The 23,667-nt window shown below is 35.5% G+C and overlaps 1 protein-coding gene across 1 annotated transcript in view; it reads right to left on the minus strand.

Moving 5' to 3' along the window:
* The window catches only part of LOC117328073 (platelet binding protein GspB-like), a 115,661-nt gene that overhangs the window by 70,854 nt on the left and 21,140 nt on the right, over positions 1 to 23,667 (minus strand). The window contains exon 2 of the mRNA XM_033885409.1: positions 15,004 to 15,529. Coding sequence (XP_033741300.1) covers positions 15,004 to 15,162 — 159 coding nt within the window. The 5' untranslated portion in view covers positions 15,163 to 15,529. The remainder of the gene's footprint in view (positions 1 to 15,003; positions 15,530 to 23,667) is intronic.

The raw sequence follows: 23,667 nt of genomic DNA on the forward strand, positions 1-23,667 counted from the left end.
TGCACTGACTCATATCTACCAATATCAATGTTTCATGCTAGTTAAAGTATAGTTTTTCTTTGTTCCTTCTCCCCCTCTATTTGGCTCTAATCCTAAGCATATATAGGCCCAATGATGGTGTATACTCACTCCAAGTAGAAATACATTGTTTTTAGTTCTATATATTCATTCATTGTATTAAAGTATGTAATGTCACCTCCTAGGCTCTGTCTTATACAAAGTATCTATTATCATCTTAACTTATGTCTTATACAAAGTATCTATTATCATCTTAACTTATGTCTTATACAAAGTATCAAATATCATCTTAACTTATGTCTTATACAAAGTATCAAATATCATCTGAACTTATGTCTCATACAAAGTATCAAATATCATCTTTATGTCTTATACAAAGTATATAATATCATCTTAACTTATGTCTTATACAAAGTATCTAATATCATCTTAACTGATGTCTCATACAAAGTATCTAATATCATCTTAACTTATGTCTCGTACAAAGTATCTAATATCATCTTAATGGCTCATACAAAGTATCAAATATCATCTTAACTTATGTCTCATACAAAGTATCTAATATCATCTTAACTTATGTCTCATACAAAGTATCTAATATCATCTTAACTTATGTCTTATACAAAGTAACTAATATCATCTTTATGTCTTATACAAAGTATCTAATATCATCTTAATGGCTCATACAAAGTATCTAATATCATCTTTATGTCTTATACAAAATATTTTATATATGTTATACCAAGTATTTAATACCATTTTAATTATGTCATTTAAAGTATGTATGATCATAAAATAATATGCAATATCATTTAAACCTATGAATTATGAATAGTATAAACTTACTGTAATGTATTATCTTGTATTTTTCAAAAGGATGTCTGTATGGTACTTGACTTGAAGGTTAAGAAATTTTAAGACTGAAAAGTCATCATAATTTACACATTATAGTAACTAATATAACATCATCTGATGAATACACCAAGATATATCTAAGATAAGACTAAAATTTAATACAATACTGTTTGATTCATCAATTCATTTTATGCATGTTATGTATTTGATAGATAAACAGTGAAGTTCTGGGTAAATTCTAACAATTATTGATGACTATTAATCGTCCATAATAACTACACAGCACAAAAACACCCGAAATATCATTATTGCTTTTAACATTTGTTTTACTGCAACTGACAAACATTGTGTTATATATAAGTCACCATTTTCATTAATTAAATATTTTCATGAAAGATCATGCACTTTCACTCTGTATGTCAGATTTGGATTACAAATAAACTGGAAAAGTGGTTTATTTCTCATTTTCCTTTTATTACAAGGAAAATTACAAGCATTTGGTTGACTGCACACAACATGGATGCCTGAGCTGGTCCTCTAAGGAACAATATACAATTATTGGAAAGTTTGATTCATGAGTTAATAGGACAAAAGTCTTGGTAATATAATAATTCATAAAGCTTGGATCAGCTTCCTTGAGATGAGTCAGAGAAGCGTATGGAACCTGTGAAGTCATGACCTCATAAATTAGCATAATTCCTTCTACAGCAGGCATCATTTGACCAACCGGCCAATGGCAGTGGACCAATGAAGGTGACCATTAAATGATTAATGCCTTGGCAGGTTATAGCTGTTTCTTAATCTTACAGAATTCCAATTGGCACTTAATAACACAAAGACGAGAACAGAAGTCGTGACTTTAATTGGAGAACATGAGAGACAAGACCATTCACTAACAAAAGATGGACACCAAACATGTACAGGTACTCTTGATGGCTTTGTTTCAAGGTGCAGAACTGTTCAGTTCCTCTTAACTAAACTGGCTTAAAATCAACTTAATAAAGAAGTTTGATTTATAGGGTGGTTAAGGAACCTAAAATTCCCCTTCCCCACATCAGTGAACTCTTTTTGTAGATAAGGCTAGAGGGACAATTCTATATCACACCTTTAATGTTCGTTTAAAAAACGGCACTTTGAAGGTGTTACCTTGTATGTACCCTATCTTCCCATATTACACCTGTATAATCGATGTGCACACGGATGTACCTATTGTCCTCATGTACATACTGCACATACATCATTTAATTTTACCTACCAACACCTCTTAATTCCTAGAATTAGCACCTATATAACGCCCAATTACCTTCATCTAATCCTCAAAGGGAGGCAACTCTGAAGAGATCTGAAATCAGCAAAGACCTTGGATGACCCGAAGCATCATAAAAGAGAGAGACTGAGTTATGTACTCCACACTCCTCATATTTATTTTGTTTTATTTCAAAAGATACAACTGACAGAGAATCTGATTATCTAATAGGCTACGAGTGCCATATTTCTGCAGGGGATCATTGCTACTCCTTTGTTAGCATCTGATAAAAAAAAAACATCAAAGAGGGCACAGATCAAAACAAATTCTGTTAATATGTTATTATATGAAATTCTCATAAAAGTACAAATATTGTATACAAATTTCTCAATTCATGTGTTTCTTCTTTATTAACTACATTTTATAAATTGAATTTTTCTTTGAAGATGTATCTTTTATGAATAATTCTTAAAACATGTTGTGTTTTTTTTTAAATATTGTTTTACTTACAAACTTGTTTTACATCATAAGACCACGTAATGTATCATACATCACTATTAGCAGCCCTGCATCTTGGACATGAAATTTTGTTTTTGTTATGAGCTTTTAATGAACAAATTTTACCAGCAATATAAAATTTAATAACCAGTCGTTATGTATTCAACACTGGAATAATGAGCTCTCGATGTATTTGGTGTCGATGAACATGAGAAGATACATATTTTTGTGTATGATGAACATTAAAATCAATTCAAATAAACTTTTTATGTTAAGCATTAATTACTACAAATGTGATGGGAACAAAATGCTATAAAACTACTTTCAATGTTTCAGTACCAACAGTAATGACCTTTTGCCATTACGTCTGTGGAAAAGATGCTTTTAACTTTACTTTAAGGTGACCTTCCCAAAATTCATTAAACTGCAATATATCCTACTTGTGTGTTAATTTAGCCAAAGTTTACAGAAGGCATGACTCACCGTCCTATTTGGTGTTTGTTAAAACTGCAGAGCAGGTGTAAAATTGACATTTTCACTTTGGAGATACCAAACATGCTTGGAAAACTTATCACTAAGTGAATGCTTATGACAAGCTTTTTATCAAAACATGACCTATTACTTGTCAAAGAAAAAAAATCTTATATATTGTACATAGTATGTAAACATATATTTGGTCGTGTGAGTCATCGTAGTCAGCAAGCAGGTGAAAATAAAAGTGATTTTTTTATTCAGTCTGCTTATATATAAGTGTAGCAGAGTCGATGACCTGAAAGACTATTAACACTGGGAACAGTGGGTCTGGGTCAAAAAAGGCCAGCAACTTGCATGACTCACACCCATCACTGCCACACAGGGAGGGAGGGGGAGGGGTTCGATTAGTGGAATGACAGGACCATTGTTGTCATCTGCAGCAAATCTGACCTGCTTGGACCTGTTTTTCAACTCTGATCTCTGACCTTGCTGTGCATCACTGTAGAGGGCAACCCCTGGTATCAGGCTGGATAGATGGTGAGGTTGTGTCAGTGTTTTACCTGGTAGAGGGCAGCACCTGATATCAGGCATTGTGGAGGTGAAATTGTCTCTGGTTTACCAGGCGATAGTGAGGTTGTCTCCGAGTTTACTTGGTAGAGGGCAGCACCTGATATCAGGCCAGGTGATGAGATTACCTCTGAGGTAGTTGGTAGAGAGCAGCACATGATACATAGAGCTGATGATGATTACCTGATGGGGGACAGTACTATTATGTATGATTACCTGGTGAGGGACAGTACTATTAGGTCTGATTACCTGGTGGGGGACAGTACTATTAGGTATGATTACCTGGTGGGGGACAGTATTATTAGGTATGATTACCTGGTGGGGGACAGTACTATTAGGTAGGATTACCTGGTGGGGGACAGTACTATAAGGTATGATTACCTGGTGGGGGACAGTACTATTAGGTATGATTACCTGGTGGGGGACAGTACTATTAGGTAGGATTACCTGGTGGGGGACAGTACTATTATGTATGATTACCTGGTGGGGGACAGTACTGTTAGGTAGGATTACCTGGTGGGGGACAGTACTGTTAGGTAGGATTACCTGGTGGGGGACAGTACTATTAGGTAGGATTACCTGGTGGGGTACAGTAATATATGGTATGATTACCTGGTGAGGGGACAGTACTATTAGGTAGGATTACCTGGTGGGGGACAGTACTATTAGGTATGATTACCTGGAGGGGGACAGTACTGTTAGGTAGGATTACCTGGTGGGGGACAGTACTATTAGGTATGATTACCTGGTGGGGGACAGTACTATTATGTATGATTACCTGGTGGGGGACAGTACTATTAGGTATGATTACCTGGTGGGGGACAGTACTATCATGTATGATTACCTGGTGGGGGACAGTACTATTAGGTATGATTACCTGGTGGGGGCAGTACCATTTATGTATGATTACCTGGTGGGGACAGTATATTAGGTTATGATTACCTGGTGGGGCAGTACTATTATGTATGATTACCTGTGGGGGACAGTACTCTATGTATGATTACCTGGTCGGTGGGGGACCAGTACTATTAGATTGATTACCTCTGATGGGGGACCGTACTTATTAGGTATGATTACTGGTGGGGGACAGTACTATTAGGTATGATTACCTGGTGGGGCCCCAGCCACTATTAGGTATGATTACCTGGTGGTGGGTACAGTTACTCTTAGGTAGGAGTACCTGATGGGGGACAGTACTTTTAGGTAGGATTACCTGGGGGGGAACAGTTACCTATTAGGTTAGGGTAGGATACCTGGTTGGGGGGGGACCAGTACTATTAGGTATTGATTACGGGTGGGCGGACGAGTACTATTAGGTATGATTACCTGGTGGGGGCAGCACTATTAGGTATGATTACCTGGTGGGGTACAGTACTATTAGGTAGGATTACCTGATGGGAGACAGTACTATTAGGTATGATTACCTGGTGGGGGACAGTACTATTAGGTAGGATTACCTGGTGGGGGACAGTACTATTAGGTAGGATTACCTGGTGGGGGACAGTACTATTAGGTATGATTACCTGGTGGGGGACAGTACTATTAGGTATGATTACCTGGTGGGGGACAGTATATTAGTCACTCATCTTTCACGCCTCTGTTAATCATAGATTTCCTTTAAGGAATATTAACCATATTCATCTGGATCATCTAACCATGGAAATTTGGAGATTTTCACCATCTCTTCTATCCAAAGAGAGACCACAGCATTTTCAAGGGATATTCACCCAAAAGAATTGCCTACTATATCACAATCAAGAACAATTTCCAACCACTTAAACAATCTCCTATTTTAATATGTCAAACCCTTTTCAATGATTTTTAACTTTAATTTTTTCTCTGAAGCAAATTAGAAATGAACAGAAATTCAATAGAAAAGCAATTGTATTGATAAAAGTTTAATTTCAAGCACTTTTACAATTTAATTTACCAGCTAAACATTTCAATTTGAGGAAAGCTTTAGACAGAGCCCGACCATCAATCAGTGAACAGTTAGTCAGCTTTAATTCTTTACATTTCCTCACTAGAATAATGGCATACTTTCACAAATTTCAAATCAATTGAAAAACAATTTGTATAGAAGGCAACTACTGATGAGTCAAACTCATCTAATTAATTATGCATAATTAGCACAGAGTTACAAAGCGTGTCATTGGATGTTTTTCATTTCAACATGAAGTACAAAAGCCTATCTAATTTGCATAAGGTTTTTTTGGAGTAGAGTGTAGCTCAACTGTTGTAAACCATGACACCACTTAAAGCCACAGCTTCACATGACAAGTATGACCAATTCATGATGGACTGATAATTATTTTTTGCCACATGGATGTTAGGACACAACAAAAAATTGAAGATAGCAAAAACAAATATTATCAATTCACATAGCCATTGAGGACAGGCATGACATCACTGATCCTGCTAACAGCTGATACCAGCGTACTTTACATCATGCCAGCTTTTATGCAACTGTGCAATGCTAACAGTACATGCAGTTTCAGATTATCACTCTTCATAACTCTATTTAATGTCCTTTTCTTTTCTAAAAAACAGAACTTTTCAAATACTTATGATATACAAATATTACATCTTATAAAAAATCTATATATAACAAATCTTTAACTTAAAAAAAAAATACAGAATTTTACAAATTTTAATAATGATTTTTTTTTACTTATAGAAAATTTGTATATATTATGCATGCCTTTTTTCTAAAAATAGATTTGTTTCGAATTTGACAGAAAATTCTATTCTAGTTCTGATAGCATCTACTAAAAGCAATGCTCATTTTTCATCTTTTGTGACATGATTACAAGACTTATGAAGTGAGCATTGAAGTTCTTATATTTGTTTCAATCTACCTCAAATAAATGAATAGATGCTTCCTAATTACCTTGTCTTTCTACAGACTAATAGCTATATAGCCACCCATGGCCAACATTTATACCTTAGCAAACTGCCAAGTACCTGATTCAGGTATGTGATATATGTCTCTTGACCAGGTCAAAGGTCACCATCACACACAGCTAATGTGAGTCAGAGATTACCATCTGGTCCTGTTTACCCTTTCACAGTCTGCTCTGTGTAAGATTGATCGGTCCTGTTTACCCTTTCACAGTCTGCTCTGTGTAAGATTGATCAAAGTTCTAAATCCATCAGATTTGCTGTTTTTATCTTTTAATTTCACCTCATTAATGAAATCGAAAATTTATAAGGCAATAATATAATTAATAGTCATATCAGCACACACCTCTGGTAGGTTGGTTTTTACTAGCTTATTTTAAGACATTCTTATCTTGTTCCTCTATTTATTATGAAACCTGCTTTTATCTCTAGGCTGTTCTGTTTTGTTACTTTTGTAATATAATAGCATACGATGACTTCAGAACATCAAACCAGCAATAAATCCAACACAATTTATCCTGATGATCACTGGGTAAATCGTTAGTGGTTATCTGCCCTTTGTTATAACCACAATATTAATCTTCAGTGATAAATATCACATTACATTGTTACTGAATAGAAAGATAAGGAAAAGACAATAACTTTCATGGGGAACAATCCATTAACCTTTTTTAATGTTTTGTGTCAGAAATGAGTCTTACATTGGAGATAACTCTGGGCGACATTTCTTCTTCCTGACGTCATAAGTGCAAGTAGTTAAAATGTTTATCATTTCAATAATTCTTTTTTAAATATCACAGAAGTAATTATAAACAACGAGATGAAGCAATCAACAAAATGTCTTGAGAAATAGGATTTTACAACCCTGAATATACTCACATGCTATCAAAAGGATTAAATGTAACGAAATGCTTCAAAACGTTAAGTATACCTTTGACTCTTTTGTGACATGACCAATGACCACTAAAATTTAATCAGCTGTTAGAATGTAACAATAACGTGATACATATCTAGACAATATCTTCATGATTTTTATGAGTTATGGTTTACAAAATATTCTTACACTGTCAAAGTGGTCAAATGAAACCTTTGAAGCTTAAACCTTTGACAATGTCCACTAATATGAATTCAGGAGTAGAAATATACACTAAACCTGTAAAGGGTCTTGCACATTATCTATCACTACAAACCCAGAAACACATAAAGGGACTGGTGTGTCCTGTAGATGATGGATGGAAGGGTTACAAAAAACGTCATGCTCTACTATACAAATCAGGGAGTCCCTAAGCATTGGGCTTCTTTTCCCTAACATGTATTACATACATGTGCAGTGAGTGGACAGAAGATGCTGGCATCCCATTTACTGTACCCTGCCAAGTCAGGTGTGACCTGGTCATGATCAAGCATGACTGCACAGGATCTTGGCATCCAATGACATGAACCTGCATGTTTGGTGTCAATCTTGCAGTAGCACCAAGCACCAATTCTTGTTTTAATGAAATAAATCTTGACATTCTTTTAAAAATTGTGACTCATTTAAGTTAGTGTAATGGGTTATCATCATCATCATCATCATCATCCATAAGATAAGATTTATCAGTGATCTGTAAAATATGGTAGATATTTTACAGACTAATTATTACACTCAAGACTGTGTAAATAATATTATATGCTCAGTTATAATTAGTTTAAAGTGATTTCAACACTTTAAACAAATAGTTCTATTAAAATAGCAGCAAGAACACACATGTTTACACTTGCATGAAAAAACAAGCTCATTTATTTTCTGCCCCAACTGATGAGCTGACAGGTAAATTATCACCGTGCGACCTTCATCAATATCATTGGAGAACACTGCTAGGCTTACGGAATCAGGGAAATTGTAGCTCCAACGGAAAAAACTGTGTGGAGTCTTCCCCACAATGAGTGAGTCATGCAAGGGGGAGGTGTGGACGTCATTCAATAATAATATGCGATGCTTACGAGATCTTATCTCGCCTAATTGCAACTAACAATTCCACTTAAAAGTGGCCATCAGCATCATCAGTCTAAACACACTCTGTTTACACTACTATTTACTTTGCTGATTTCTACACATAATTGGTTATTAACAAAAGCCAATTAATTTACTTTGATAGTAATGACAAAAAATAAATCAGTGTCCGTCTCATATTAAGTTTGTTTAGCAGCCATTTCAAATCGTTTCTAAGAGATAATCCCATTCACAGCTTCTATCTAAAGCCAGTTACTACAGCCTTGCTTCAGAGTTTGAATAGCCCCATTCTACATCATGTTTGATTTCAATCATTCGTTTAATGTAACAGAAAATTGTCGGACTCCAACGGATACTGCCCATTTATATAAATCTCTATGTACTCACTGATGAGGTGCTTAATTACCCATTCATCCAGATGTAATTAAACAAGTACCCAATTATGCTACCAACATCAATTTCTGAATGTTTACAATTTTTTTTTCATTCTAAATTAGGCTAAAGACATTGAAAACTTTATTAACATAATACTATAAAGCTATTTTCATGTTTGGTAATGAATATAATACATGAACTGCTTAGAGGTAAAATTAAATTCTCGTCCATATTTTTTTATTTCGGATTTGTTCATTATCAAAGGCTTCAGTGATTTCCAATACCTGATCAAGCACTAGCTCATTAGAGTAAGCCAATTAAGTGATCATCCAGTCCTATTACATTTTCCAGGCTTTTAACTTTAATTCACACGATTGAAGCAAACATCACCTAACCAGCTGGCTATAAACTACCATCAATAAATAAGTCAGTGTAAATTAGAAAGAAGAAAAAACTAGTTTATGAAGACAGCCTGAACATTTTGCCAAAACACTACCTCTCTTGGGACTCTACCCATATAACATTTACATTAATTTTTTATGAATCTCTTATTCAGACCTTTAATCCATTCACGTATCCATGATATTCCCTGTGAAAATACTCCTGCGCATGCAGGTGGGAATTCCATATATCCACATAGCATCAATCCTTCAATCCAGGTAAATAGTATCGGTACACTATTAATTTTGAACATAATGACATGACGACAAGTCATTGTTTTATAAATTCTACAGTCCTAAGTCCATGAATATTAGTGTTCCATAGTATCAAAGCACAATGGATACTAAATTCTTATTTAGTACAAAAAATTTCAACAAATTTTTAATCTCTTAACTGAAGAATTGGTGTCCTCATAGAAAGCAATAAACAGAAATCAAAGCATTTCAACTTTCAGCATGAAAGGCACTAAAATATGTGTACAATTAAACTATTTTTAGATCTAAATTCAGCTTTTATACTCAGAGCAGCAGTAAACTCATATACTAATACTAGATAAAACATCACAGTGAAATCATATACCGACTCATACTTGATAAAACATCACAGTGAAATCATATACATGACTAATACTCGATAAAACATCACAATGAAATCATATACATGACTAATACTTGATAAAACACCACAGTGAAATCATGTACCGTCTAATACTTGATAAAACACCACAGTGAAATCATGTACCGTTTAATACTTGATAAAACATCACAGTGAAATCATATACATGACTAATACTTGATAAAACATCACAGTGAAATCATATACATGACTAATACTTGATAAAACATCACAGTGAAATCATATACATGACTCATACTTGATAAAACATCACAGTGAAATCATATACATGACTAATACTTGATAAAACATCACAATGAAATCATATACTGACTAATTAATACTTGATAAAACACCACAGTGAAATCATGTACCGTCTAATTAATACTTGATAAAACACCACAGTGAAATCATGTACTGTTTAATACTTGATAAAACATCACAGTGAAATCATATACATGACTAATACTTGATAAAACATCACAGTGAAATCATATACATGACTAATACTTGATAAAACATCACAATGAAATCATATACTGACTAATTAATACTTGATAAAACACCACAGTGAAATCATGTACAGTCTAATTAATACTTGATAAAACACCACAGTGAAATCATGTACTGTTTAATACTTGATAAAACATCACAGTGAAATCATATACATGACTAATACTTGATAAAACATCACAGTGAAATCATATACATGACTAATACTTGATAAAACATCACAGTGAAATCATATACCGACTGATACTTGATAAAACATCACAGTGAAATCATGTACATGACTAATACTTGATAAAACATCACAGTGAAATCATATACATGACTAATACTTGATAAAACATCACAATGAAATCATATACATGACTAATACTTGACAAAACATCACAGTGAAATCATATACTGACTATTACTTGATAAAACATCACAGTGAAATCATGTACATGACTAATACTTGATAAAACATCACAGTGAAATCATATACCGACTGATACTTGATAAAACATCACAGTGAAATCATGTACATGACTAATACTTGATAAAACATCACAGTGAAATCATATACCGACTAATACTTGTTTAAACACCACAGTGAAATCATATACATGACTAATACTTGATAAAACATCACAGTGAAATCATATACTATCTAATACTAGATAAAACACCACAGTGAAATCATATACTATCTAATACTAGATAAAAAACATAAATTTATACTTGATCAAGGGGGGCAGTGAAAAGAATGACTCATAATCTTTTACAGATCATTTTTGGAAAAGAATGTTGCATGTTACAGAAGGGGGACAACTCTTACTAATTAATTCTGGATAAATAATGAAGAAAAATATGTCCTGTGTAGGATAACACAGTGTAATGAATGAAACTTTTGGAGTGACATGCTAAATGAACATCAGATATGCTGCATAGATTAACTTAACAAGTCTATATAAATGTAGGTCAGTGGTCCTTAGATGCTTGGTGAATATTGTTAGTATACGAAATGTAGCTATCACAATGGCTGCAGTGTTCTACCTGCACTAACCTGTTGTTTTTGTGTATTGCCTGATATATAACTAATGGCATGGCGACACCATACAGAACACAAAAGAAACAATGTCAAGATAATAATGATATCATGACAGTTAGTGAAAACATCATTCACTTATGTTCACATATAATTAAGATATAATGGAATAAGTAATGCAACTGAGCTTATAGCAATCCAGGGACAAAACTATAACAGAGCCAATGTCATACTAGGGGTTCCAACCAGGTACTCAGTGCACCAGAGTACCTATACACAGGTAGGGGGCTCTGAAGGGATGCATATTAGTATAGGTATACTTCAAAAGTCTGTGTGAAAATGAAAGAATGAAAAACAACAACTTCCTGTTACAGAATGCTTTTGGTGTCAGCAGTTGCATGGACATATTGAGGCCACATACATATACATGCATTGAGCTGTATGAGGAAGTCATTACACAATGGGAGTATTTCATCTACATCACTAACGTACTACACTCTTTAAGGAAGGCGTCAACTTCAGGTATTGAGGATAACAGACCTCACTTCACCTGTCCAACTTATAATGATGGTATTGAGGATAACAGACCTCACCTCACCTGTCCAACTTATAATGATGGTAATGAGGATGACAGACCTCACTTCACCTGTCCAACTTATAATGACGGTATTGAGGATAACAGACCTCACTTCACCTGTCCAACTTATAATGACGGTATTGAGGATAACAGACCTCACCTGTCCAACTTATAATGACGGTATTGAGGATAACAGACCTCACCTCACCTGTCCAACTTATAATGATGGTATTGAGGATAACAGACCTCACCTCACCTGTCCAACTTATAATGATGGTATTGAGGATAACAGACCTCACCTGTCCAACTTATAATGATGGTATTGAGGATAACAGACCTCACCTGTCCAACTTATAACTATGGTATTGAGGATAACAGACCTCACCTCACCTGTCCAACTTATAATGATGGTATTGAGGATAACAGACCTCACCTCACCTGTCCAACTTATAACTATGGTATTGAGGATAACAGACCTCACCTGTCCAACTTATAATGATGGTATTGAGGATAACAGACCTCACCTCACCTGTCCAACTTATAATGATGGTATTGAGGATAACAGACCTCACCTCACCTGTCCAACTTATAATGATGGTATTGAGGATAACAGACCTCACCTCACCTGTCCAACTTATAATGATGGTATTTAGGATAACAGACCTCACTTCACCTGTCCAACTTATAATGATGGTATTGAGGATAACAGACCTCACCTGTCCAACTTATAATGATGGTATTGAGGATAACAGACCTCACCTCACCTGTCCAACTTATAATGATGGTATTGAGGATAACAGACCTCACCTGTCCAACTTATAATGATGGTATTGAGGATAACAGACCTCACCTGTCCAACTTATAATGATGGTATTGAGGATAACAGACCTCACCTCACCTGTCCAACTTATAATGATGGTATTGAGGATGTTACAGACCTCACCTCACCTGTCCAACTTATAATGATGGTATTGAGGATAACAGACCTCACCTGTCCAACTTATAACTATGGTATTGAGGATAACAGACCTCACCTCACCTGTCCAACTTATAATGATGGTATTGTGGATAACAGACCTCACTTCACCTGTCCAACTTATAATGATGGTATTGAGGATAACAGACCTCACCTCACCTGTCCAACTTATAATGATGGTATTGTGGATAACAGACCTCACCTCACCTGTCCAACTTATAATGATAGTATTGAGGATAACAGACCTCACCTGTCCAACTTATAACTATGGTATTGAGGATAACAGACCTCACCTCACCTGTCCAACTTATAATGATGGTATTGAGGATAACAGACCTCACCTGTCCAACTTATAATGATGGTATTGAGGATAACAGACCTCCCTGTCCAACTTATAATGATGGTATTGAGGATAACAGACCTCACCTTACCTGTCCAATTTATAATGATGGTATTGAGGATAACAGACCTCACCTGTCCAACTTATAATGATGGTATTGAGGATAACAGACCTCACCTGTCCAACTTATAATGATGGTATTGAGGATAACAGACCTCACCTCACCTGTCCAACTTATAATGATGGTATTGAGGATAACAGACCTCACCTCACCTGTCCAACTTATAATGATGGTATTGAGGATAACAGACCTCACCTCACCTGTCCAACTTATAATGATGGTATTGAGGATAACAGACCTCACCTGTCCAACTTATAATGATGGTATTGAGGATAACAGACCTCACCTCACCTGTCCAACTTATAATGATGGTATTGAGGATAACAGACCTCACCTCACCTGTCCAACTTATAATGATGGTATTGAGGATAACAGACCTCACCTGTCCAATTTATAATGATGGTATTGAGGATAACAGACCTCACCTGACCAACTTATAATGATGGTATTGAGGATGTTACAGACCTCACCTCACCTGTCCAACTTATAATGATGGTATTGAGGATAACAGACCTCACCTGTCCAACTTATAATGATGGTATTTAGGATAACAGACCTCACCTCACCTGTCCAACTTATAATGATGGTATTGAGGATAACAGACCTCACCTCACCTGTCCAACTTATAATGATGGTATTGAGGATAACAGACCTCACCTCACCTGTCCAACTTATAATGATGGTATTGAGGATAACAGACCTCACCTCACCTGTCCAACTTATAATGATGGTATTGAGGATAACAGACCTCACCTGTCCAACTTATAATGATGGTATTGAGGATGTTACAGACCTCACCTCACCTGTCCAACTTATAATGATGGTATTGAGGATAACAGACCTCACCTCACCTGTCCAACTTATAATGATGGTATTGAGGATGTTACAGACCTCACCTCACCTGTCCAACTTATAATGATGGTATTGAGGATAACAGACCTCACCTCACCTGTCCAACTTATAATGATGGTATTGAGGATGTTACAGACCTCACCTCACCTGTCCAACTTATAATGATGGTATTGAGGATAACAGACCTCACCTCACCTGTCCAACTTATAATGATGGTATTGAGGATGTTACAGACCTCACTTCACCTGTCCAACTTATAATGATGGTATTGAGGATAACAGACCTCACCTCACCTGTCCAACTTATAATGATGGTATTGAGGATGTTACAGACCTCACCTCACCTGTCCAACTTATAATGATGGTATTGAGGATGTTACAGACCTCACCTCACCTGTCCAACTTATAATGATGGTATTGAGGATAACAGACCTCACCTCACCTGTCCAACTTATAATGATGGTATTGAGGATAACAGACCTCACCTGTCCAACTTATAATGATGATATTGAGGATAACAGACCTCACCTCACCTGTCCAACTTATAATGATGGTATTGAGGATAACAGACCTCACCGTCCAACTTATAATAATATTATTGAGGATAAAGGGACTTACCTTATCAAGGCCTGCCTTGAGAAGTTCTACAAGGGAGTCACTGTCGACAAGATTCCAGGCAGGTTCCCCTTGACCTTCGACCTCAACTGCCTCCTCTTCACACTGGTTACTGGAGTCTAAAGCCTCACAGTCCACAAGCTGGTCCATAAACGTGTACATGGTGTAGATCTGACTTCTAAATGCACAATATTAAAATCCCCATTCTCCTCACTACCTCTATGTTACAGGGAAATTTCTTAAGCTTTTCTGAAGTTTGAAGAAATCCGTAAAACCATCTTCACAACTTTTCTGTAACTTTTTTAAAAGAAATAAGTTTTAAAAGTTGCTGTGATTTTCATTCACATGGCTGCCTGCTTTCTTCTGACTAGGTGTCTGTGCTTGATTTGATTGTCTTTTTACTCCGGTTGTCTCCAGGGGTGATCCTGCTTTTCTACTCTTTCACCAGGCACTGGGCACATCCTCAGTACATTTACAATCATTTTCTATCCTGTTGATGGTCAACTACTGGAACAGCTGATTTTTCTTTCTGTTCAAATTAAATAGAAAAAAGAAAATTCCTGAAGATTTACATTTATAAAAAGGAATAAGAACATCAATCTCAAACCACTTCCTGAATTCTTACATGCTGTGATAATTCTGAATTCTTTGAATACTTACACGTACCATTGCTATTATCATACTTCTACAAAAACCAATGTCATCAAATTATATTTAATAGCTTGTGAACAATAACAAAACCATGCATGCTCTGAATAGAATTTCTCTCCGAAATTCACATTGTTAATTGAAGGCAATTGAAGTGTGATGTTCCAGTTGATAGTATGAATGGGACACATTGACATCCCCTACTTTAAATACAGCATATATGGTAATTAAATGCCACCTATTTACATCCTTAACGATACAGCTTTCTTATATATTAGTCGTCCGTAATACAAAATTGAAACTAGAGACAGTTTTCAAAATTGTTATCTACTAAATTGTTAAATCTGTATACTCTACTCTCAATCTGGAACAGAGATTAAAAGATAATTGTTGGGTGGTATAATTCCTTTGAGAATGTATCTTATGACAGACCTTCACAGAAAACTCCCAAAAGGATGATGTTTATAATGTTCTCCTTCCTAAAATATTTTAGGTATGCTATGTTAGTGTTTTTCATCGTATTAAGTCTAAACACATAGAAATTAACAAAGCCATATAAGGTAAAACTTAGAACACAGGTGAACTGACGGCTACACAAATAATGATGACGCTGAATCTAATATAAGCAATGACTGCTTCAATTTAATTGGTTTTTGTTGTTGTGGTGTGACATGTAAACAGGCCTTACACCAGCCCATTATAGTGGTGACTTGTAGGGTACCACAGACATGTAAACAGGCCTTACACCAGCCCATTATAGTGGTGACTTGTAGGGTACCACAGACATGTAAACAGGCCTTACACCAGCCCATTATAGTGGTGACTTGTAGGGTACCACAGACATGTAAACAGGCCTTACACCAGCCCATTATAGTGGTGACTTGTAGGGTACCACAGACATGTAAACAGGTCTTACACCAGCCCATTATAGTGGTGACTTGTAGGGTACCACAGACATGTAAACAGGTCTTACACCAGCCCATTATAGTGGTGACTTGTAGGGTACCACAGACATGTAAACAGGCCTTACACCAGCCCATTATAGTGGTGACTTGTAGGGTACCACAGACATGTAAACAGGTCTTACACCAGCCCATTATAGTGGTGACTTGTAGGGTACCACAGACATGTAAACAGGTCTTACACCAACCCATTATAGTGGTGACTTGTAGGGTACCACAGACATGTAAACAGGTCTTACACCAACCCATTATAGTGGTGACTTGTAGGGTACCACAGACATGTAAACAGGCCTTACACCAGCCCATTATAGTGGTGACTTGTAGGGTACCACAGACATGTAAACAGGTCTTACACCAGCCCATTATAGTGGTGACTTGTAGGGTACCACAGACATGTAAACAGGTCTTACACCAACCCATTATAGTGGTGACTTGTAGGGTACCACAGACTTGTAGGGTACCACAGACATGTAAACAGGCCTTACACCAGCCCATTATAGTGGTGACTTGTAGGGTACCACATACATGTAAACAGGTCTTACACCAACCCATTATAGTGGTGACTTGTAGGGTACCACAGACATGTAAACAGGCCTTACACCAGCCCATTATAGTGGTGACTTGTAGGGTACCACAGACATGTAAACAGGCCTTACACCAGCCCATTATAGTGGTGACTTGTAGGGTACCACAGACATGTAAACAGGTCTTACACTAGCCCATTATAGTGGTGACTTGTAGGGTACCACAGACTTGTAGGGTACCACAGACATGTAAACAGGTCTTACACCAGCCCAATATAGTGGTGACTTGTAGGGTACCACAGACATGTAAACAGGCCTTACACCAGCCCATTATAGTGGTGACTTGTAGGGTACCACAGACATGTAAACAGGTCTTACACCAGCCCATTATAGTGGTGACTTGTAGGGTACCACAGACATGTAAACAGGTCTTACACCAGCCCATTATAGTGGTGACTTGTAGGGTACCACAGACATGTAAACAGGCCTTACACCAGCCCATTATAGTGGTGACTTGTAGGGTACCACAGACATGTAAACAGGCCTTACACCAGCCCATTATAGTGGTGACTTGTAGGGTACCACAGACATGTAAACAGGCCTTACACCAGCCCATTATAGTGGTGACTTGTAGGGTACCACAGACATGTAAACAGGTCTTACACCAGCCTATTATAGTGGTGACTTGTAGGGTACCACAGACATGTAAACAGGCCTTACACCAGCCCATTATAGTGGTGACTTGTAGGGTACCACAGACATGTAAACAGGCCTTACACCAGCCCATTATAGTGGTGACTTGTAGGGTACCACAGACATGTAAACAGGTCTTACACCAGCCCATTATAGTGGTGACTTGTAGGGTACCACAGACATGTAAACGGGCTGATTTTACTACAGAAGTAACTCACAAACCCAATATATGATTTTCCTCTGAACTATTCCCAGTAAAAACATTAATAGCAGTTTGTAGTTATTCATTTTTAAAAGGATCTGACATATTATTTATGTTGAAAAGGGTTAAAGGTAGCAACAAGTGGGGTAAGGTTTACATTATGTTAGATATCACAAACTTGTATTACGCAATGACACAGGGAAAACCCAGTCTCCACCCATCTAATATTTTCTAGGACAATCTGTAATACATTTGGGACGCAATGAAATTGTATGTGTCAATCCTAAATATATATAGCAAACATAAACAGCTATACCTGTATGTGTCAATCCTAAATATATATAGCAACCAAACTGCTATACCTGTATGTGTCAATCCTAAATATATATGGCAAACCCAAACTGCTATACCTGTATGTGTCAATCCTAAATATATATGGTAAACCCAAACTGCTATACCTGTATGTGTCAATCCTAAATATATATGGTAAACCCAATCTGCTATACCTGTATGTGTCAATCCTAAATGTATATAGCAATCACAAACTGCTATACCTGTATGTGTCAATCCTAAATATATATAGCAAACATAAACAGCTATACATGTATGTGTCAATCCTAAATATATATAGCAAACACAATCTGCTATACCTGTATGTGTCAATCCTAAATGTATATAGCAATCACAAACTGCTATACCTGTATGTGTCAATCCTAAATGTATATAGCAAACAAATTGCTATACCTGTATGTGTCAATCCTAAATGTATATAGCAATCACAAACTGCTATACCTGTATGTGTCAATCCTAAATATATAAAGCAAACAAACTGCTATACCTGTATGTGTCAATCCTAAATATATATAGCAAACACAAACTGCTATACCTGTATGTGTCAATCCTAAATATATATAGCAATCACAAACTGCTATACCTGTATGTGTCAATCCTAAATATATATGGCAAACCCAAACTGCTATACCTGTATGTGTCAATCCTAAATATATATAGCAATCACAAACTGCTATACCTGTATGTGTCAATCCTAAATATATATGGCAAACCCAAACTGCTATACCTGTATGTGTCAATCCTAAATATATATAGCAAACACAATCTGCTATACCTGTATGTGTCAATCCTAAATCATGGCACACACAAGCTGCTATACCTGTATGTGTCAATCCTAAATCATGGCACACACAAGCTGCTTTACCTGTATGTGTCAATCCTAAATATATATAGCAATCACAAACTGCTATACCTTGATTAATGACATATGTATCTTGTACAGCTATGATGGCACAAGTGTCTTGTATAGGTATAACTAGATTACTTACATGTCAGTGAGGGCCCTGCAATGTGTCTGTCTCTATACCTGAACTTAAAAGGTATAATGACACAGGTATCTTGTAAAGGTATAATAACACAGGTATCTTGTAAAGGTATAATGGCACAGGTATCTTGTAAAGGTATAATAACACAGGTATCTTGTATAGGTATAATGACACAGGTATCTTGTAAAGGTATAGAGACACAGGTATCTTGTAAAGGTATAATAACACAGGTATCTTGTAAAGGTATAATGACACAGGTATCTTGTAAAGGTATAATAACACAGGTATCTTGTAAAGGTATAATGACACAGGTATCTTGTAAAGGTATAATAACACAGGTATCTTGTAAAGGTATAATGACACAGGTATCTTGTAAAGGTATATGACACAGGTATCTTGTAAATGTATAATGACACAGGTATCTTGTAAAGGTATAATGACACAGGTATATTGTAAAGGTATAATGACACAGGTATCTTGTAAAGGTATAATGACACAGGTATATTGTAAAGGTATAATGACACAGGTATATTGTAAAGGTATGGCACAGGTATCTTGTAAAGGTATAATGACACAGGTATATTGTAAAGGTATGGCACAGGTATATTGTAAAGGTATATGACACAGGTATCTTGTAAAGGTATATGACACAGGTATCTTGTAAAGGTATAATGACACAGGTATATTGTAAAGGTATCATGACACAGGTATATTGTAAAGGTATCATGACACAGGTATATTGTAAAGGTATATGACACAGGTATCTTGTAAAGGTATAATGACACAGGTATCTTGTACATATATGATCACACAATTATCTTGTACAGATATGATGGCGCAGGTGTCTAGTACAGGTATAACTATGTCTAATTACAGCCATGGTCTACTTGTAGTGTAATACTCACATCTGAACTCTACATACAACATAATGCAAATACCTTCTTTAAAAAAAAAATTCCAAATTTTTTTTAAAATACTACCTTTTAAATAAATTTCTCTGCTACCTCCAAGAGCACCAATAGTGATTATAACAACCCCCTGGGGTGAGGTATGAGGGTATAACTGTATGTTAAGATCATGTGTAAATCATACTGGGTATCTGTGTACCCGTCACATGTAGGAGAGGTGGCATGTGATACCAGTGTAAATACAATCTCGCTTAGTCACTATCTCCCCTATACGGTAAATCAGGATGACAAATATATTCTATATACGTACCCGAAGTTCTGTCTACCCTCTACACAATACACTAATCCACACTCTGACTAATACCCATCTACACACTTGTCTACACTTAGTTCTGACAACATTTATTGACAAACAAATGACTGTCAATTTTATTTGGTCGCTGAAGGTGTTGGAGCATTTTATCGCAACAAAAATTTAGAAATCAGGTGACAATGATTGTATGCTGACTAACCCCACGTGTCATGGTGATCCACATTCAAGTTTGATATGCCAACTGTATACTTTAAAATTTTGTCCTTGAATGATTTTTGAAGAAATAAGTTTTGACAAAAGCATTAATCCATTGAAACAGGCGCTCAGACATACACATACCCAAATCTAATTGTTGTTTTACTTACTGTCAAGGAAAAAACAATCAATATATATTAAGTGCCCATCTCTACTGTAAAGTGTGTGATCAGGTTTAGGAAAACATTAATCTAGGGGAGATATTAGCAGCAACGGAGAACATTAATGTCACAACCAGCTATTCCATTGTCACCCACCATGAACTTGACTCAACCGGAAAATCTGAATATGCAAATCTATGCAGAATATTGTACAAGAACAATTGATGATTGCAGAAATTGTTTCTATGGAGAAACATGAGCTCATTAATGATTTGTTTGTTTTCACTGCCAAATTAGAATTGAGTCATTTGTTTAGTTATAGTAAAATCAATGCTATTTATTACCAGCACAAATTCATTTATTATCACCATGGATACTTTATATGTGTTCTAAATAGTATCTGGCTTTGTTATTGTAATTTATTGTTGTGACACGAGGCATTTTGTTTATTGTTATTTAAATTCTATCTCTAAATATAGTTATATTGTAACACATTAATGTTGTTATCAGTCCAACTGATTAAACTATAATCTTTTAATGTATACTTTTCACATAAAACATATTATGATATGTGTAACATATATACCACTCTAATTCTGGTAGATGTCCATATGGTACATTTTGTAGCTTCAATTCTCAAAATCCTAGCTGCTGTCTTGAAATTATATGCAACCATCTTTATATGGTACGTATATAAATGATTATTATATTGATAGAGATATCTATTATAATTATGATAATGCAATAATTAACTAATAACAAGTTATATAAGGAGACAATATATGTAAATCAAAGTTAAGTTATATATCTCTACTGTAGAGCAACACAGATATGCATATACCTGTAATATATAAGTCTGTACCCTATAACTGTGTTACCTGTGATGATACAATTGACAAGGGAATATCAATACCCTGCACACTGTTGGTGATCAATCTGGAATTACAACATTATTGCCAGCACAGTGATCTGTTTTTGGTAACTTACCTCTAGAGTTAGTCAACCACTGCCACATAGCAGGTCTATACACTCTGCAAATTACAGGCCACACATTTTTGTTTGATGAATCAACAGGTGAAATTTACCTGGTAGCCTGAACTTGTGACAGGTAGTTAACAACAGGTACACACTATACATTAACCCTTTGTTAACATTAGCTATATCTAAGGAAAACTTTTTTTTCCAAAATATATATTTTCATACGAGCAATTACTGATATTGCAAATGTTTATTTATAGTTCTTACAATCATATTTTTAGTATAATTAATTTATTAATTACATAATGTTGTTCTACAATACCTTATACATGCGTAACTGTATCAAAGAATTAAGCTGTATTTTATATATCAATACAATGTCATTAATGAATTTGTACAGGCCACCTGTAAGCTTGTAAAAGATTGTAGCTGTATTTGTTCTAACCATCTCTAATCTTATATAGATATACTGTTATTGACAGATTTGTATTTACCATGCTCCTGTAATCTTTCAAATTTTCTCTGTGTCTAATAAAATATCTGTAACCTTGTACTACAATGTGATTTAGAAATTGTAACTTTCTTCGTCATAGTCCTCTAAACATCACCTAATTCAATTTTGTAATAAAGTTGGTATTATAATAAAATTCTATCAAAATGTTTCTTGTGTGTTGCTATGTTACTTCGTAGAACACTGTCACTGCATATTCAATAAAAAAATAACTGACAATCATATAAAGTGCTTGTTATGACAATTGCGAGTCATAGCTTTATTTAGATGCAGGTATAGTAGTAATACATGTGCTCTATGCATGTTTCTGCATGACATTAGCTTGATGTAAGTAAGGATTATGCTGTGACCATAACAACAGACAGATCACTCACAGCTAGAATTACCTTTAACAAGCTTAAGTCAATATTTAAATCAATCTGGATGTGCAGATTAACAAGTTGTCGACACTTAAGTAAAATGAGTAACATCTCTATATATATATATATATAATTTTAGAATCAATGCATTGACTAGCTAGTCATTCCAATCACACTCAAGGTCAACAGTACCCTCGTATAAAGTATATACCATTTGTGTTTATACCACACTGCTGCCTTTGATCCAGTACCATGTATGGATATATCATGTGATTCATAACAATGGTATTTATTTGCCAATAATATTAGGATATCAACAAACTCTCCCAGTATATGTATGTATAGTGATTAGTTACAAAGATACCTGGTTTTCCCCAATGGTTTCTCCATCAGATTTTCCCACTGAACATGTGGAACATCAACTCACTGACCACCAAAGTCAATTAACACATACAAACACCTGTTTTTTAAGAACTGTCTCACAAAAAAATACTTCATAATAGTTATTGTCTTGACCATATTTTACCTTTAGTTTTATGTACATTTAACTTGAAAATAACTTACATATCTATTTATTTAAATGTAAACTAGAATTTAAAGTTACCTCTTAAATTTATCTAGCCATTTTCCACCTCTATTTCTGAAGAATATAATATTTATATAATGTGTAAATGTTACAACAGAGAATGGTCTGTACATGTCAGAGTAACACAGAATGGTCTGTACATGTCAGAGTAACACATAATGGTCTGTACATGTCAGAGTAACACAGAATGGTCTGTACATGTCAGAGTAACACAGAATGGTCTAGATCTGTAAATGTCAGAGTAACACAGAATGGTCTGTACATGTCAGAGTAACACAGAATGGTCTGTA

Source organism: Pecten maximus, chromosome 5, assembly GCF_902652985.1.
Source record: "Pecten maximus chromosome 5, xPecMax1.1, whole genome shotgun sequence".
Lineage (NCBI taxonomy): Eukaryota > Metazoa > Mollusca > Bivalvia > Pectinida > Pectinidae > Pecten > Pecten maximus.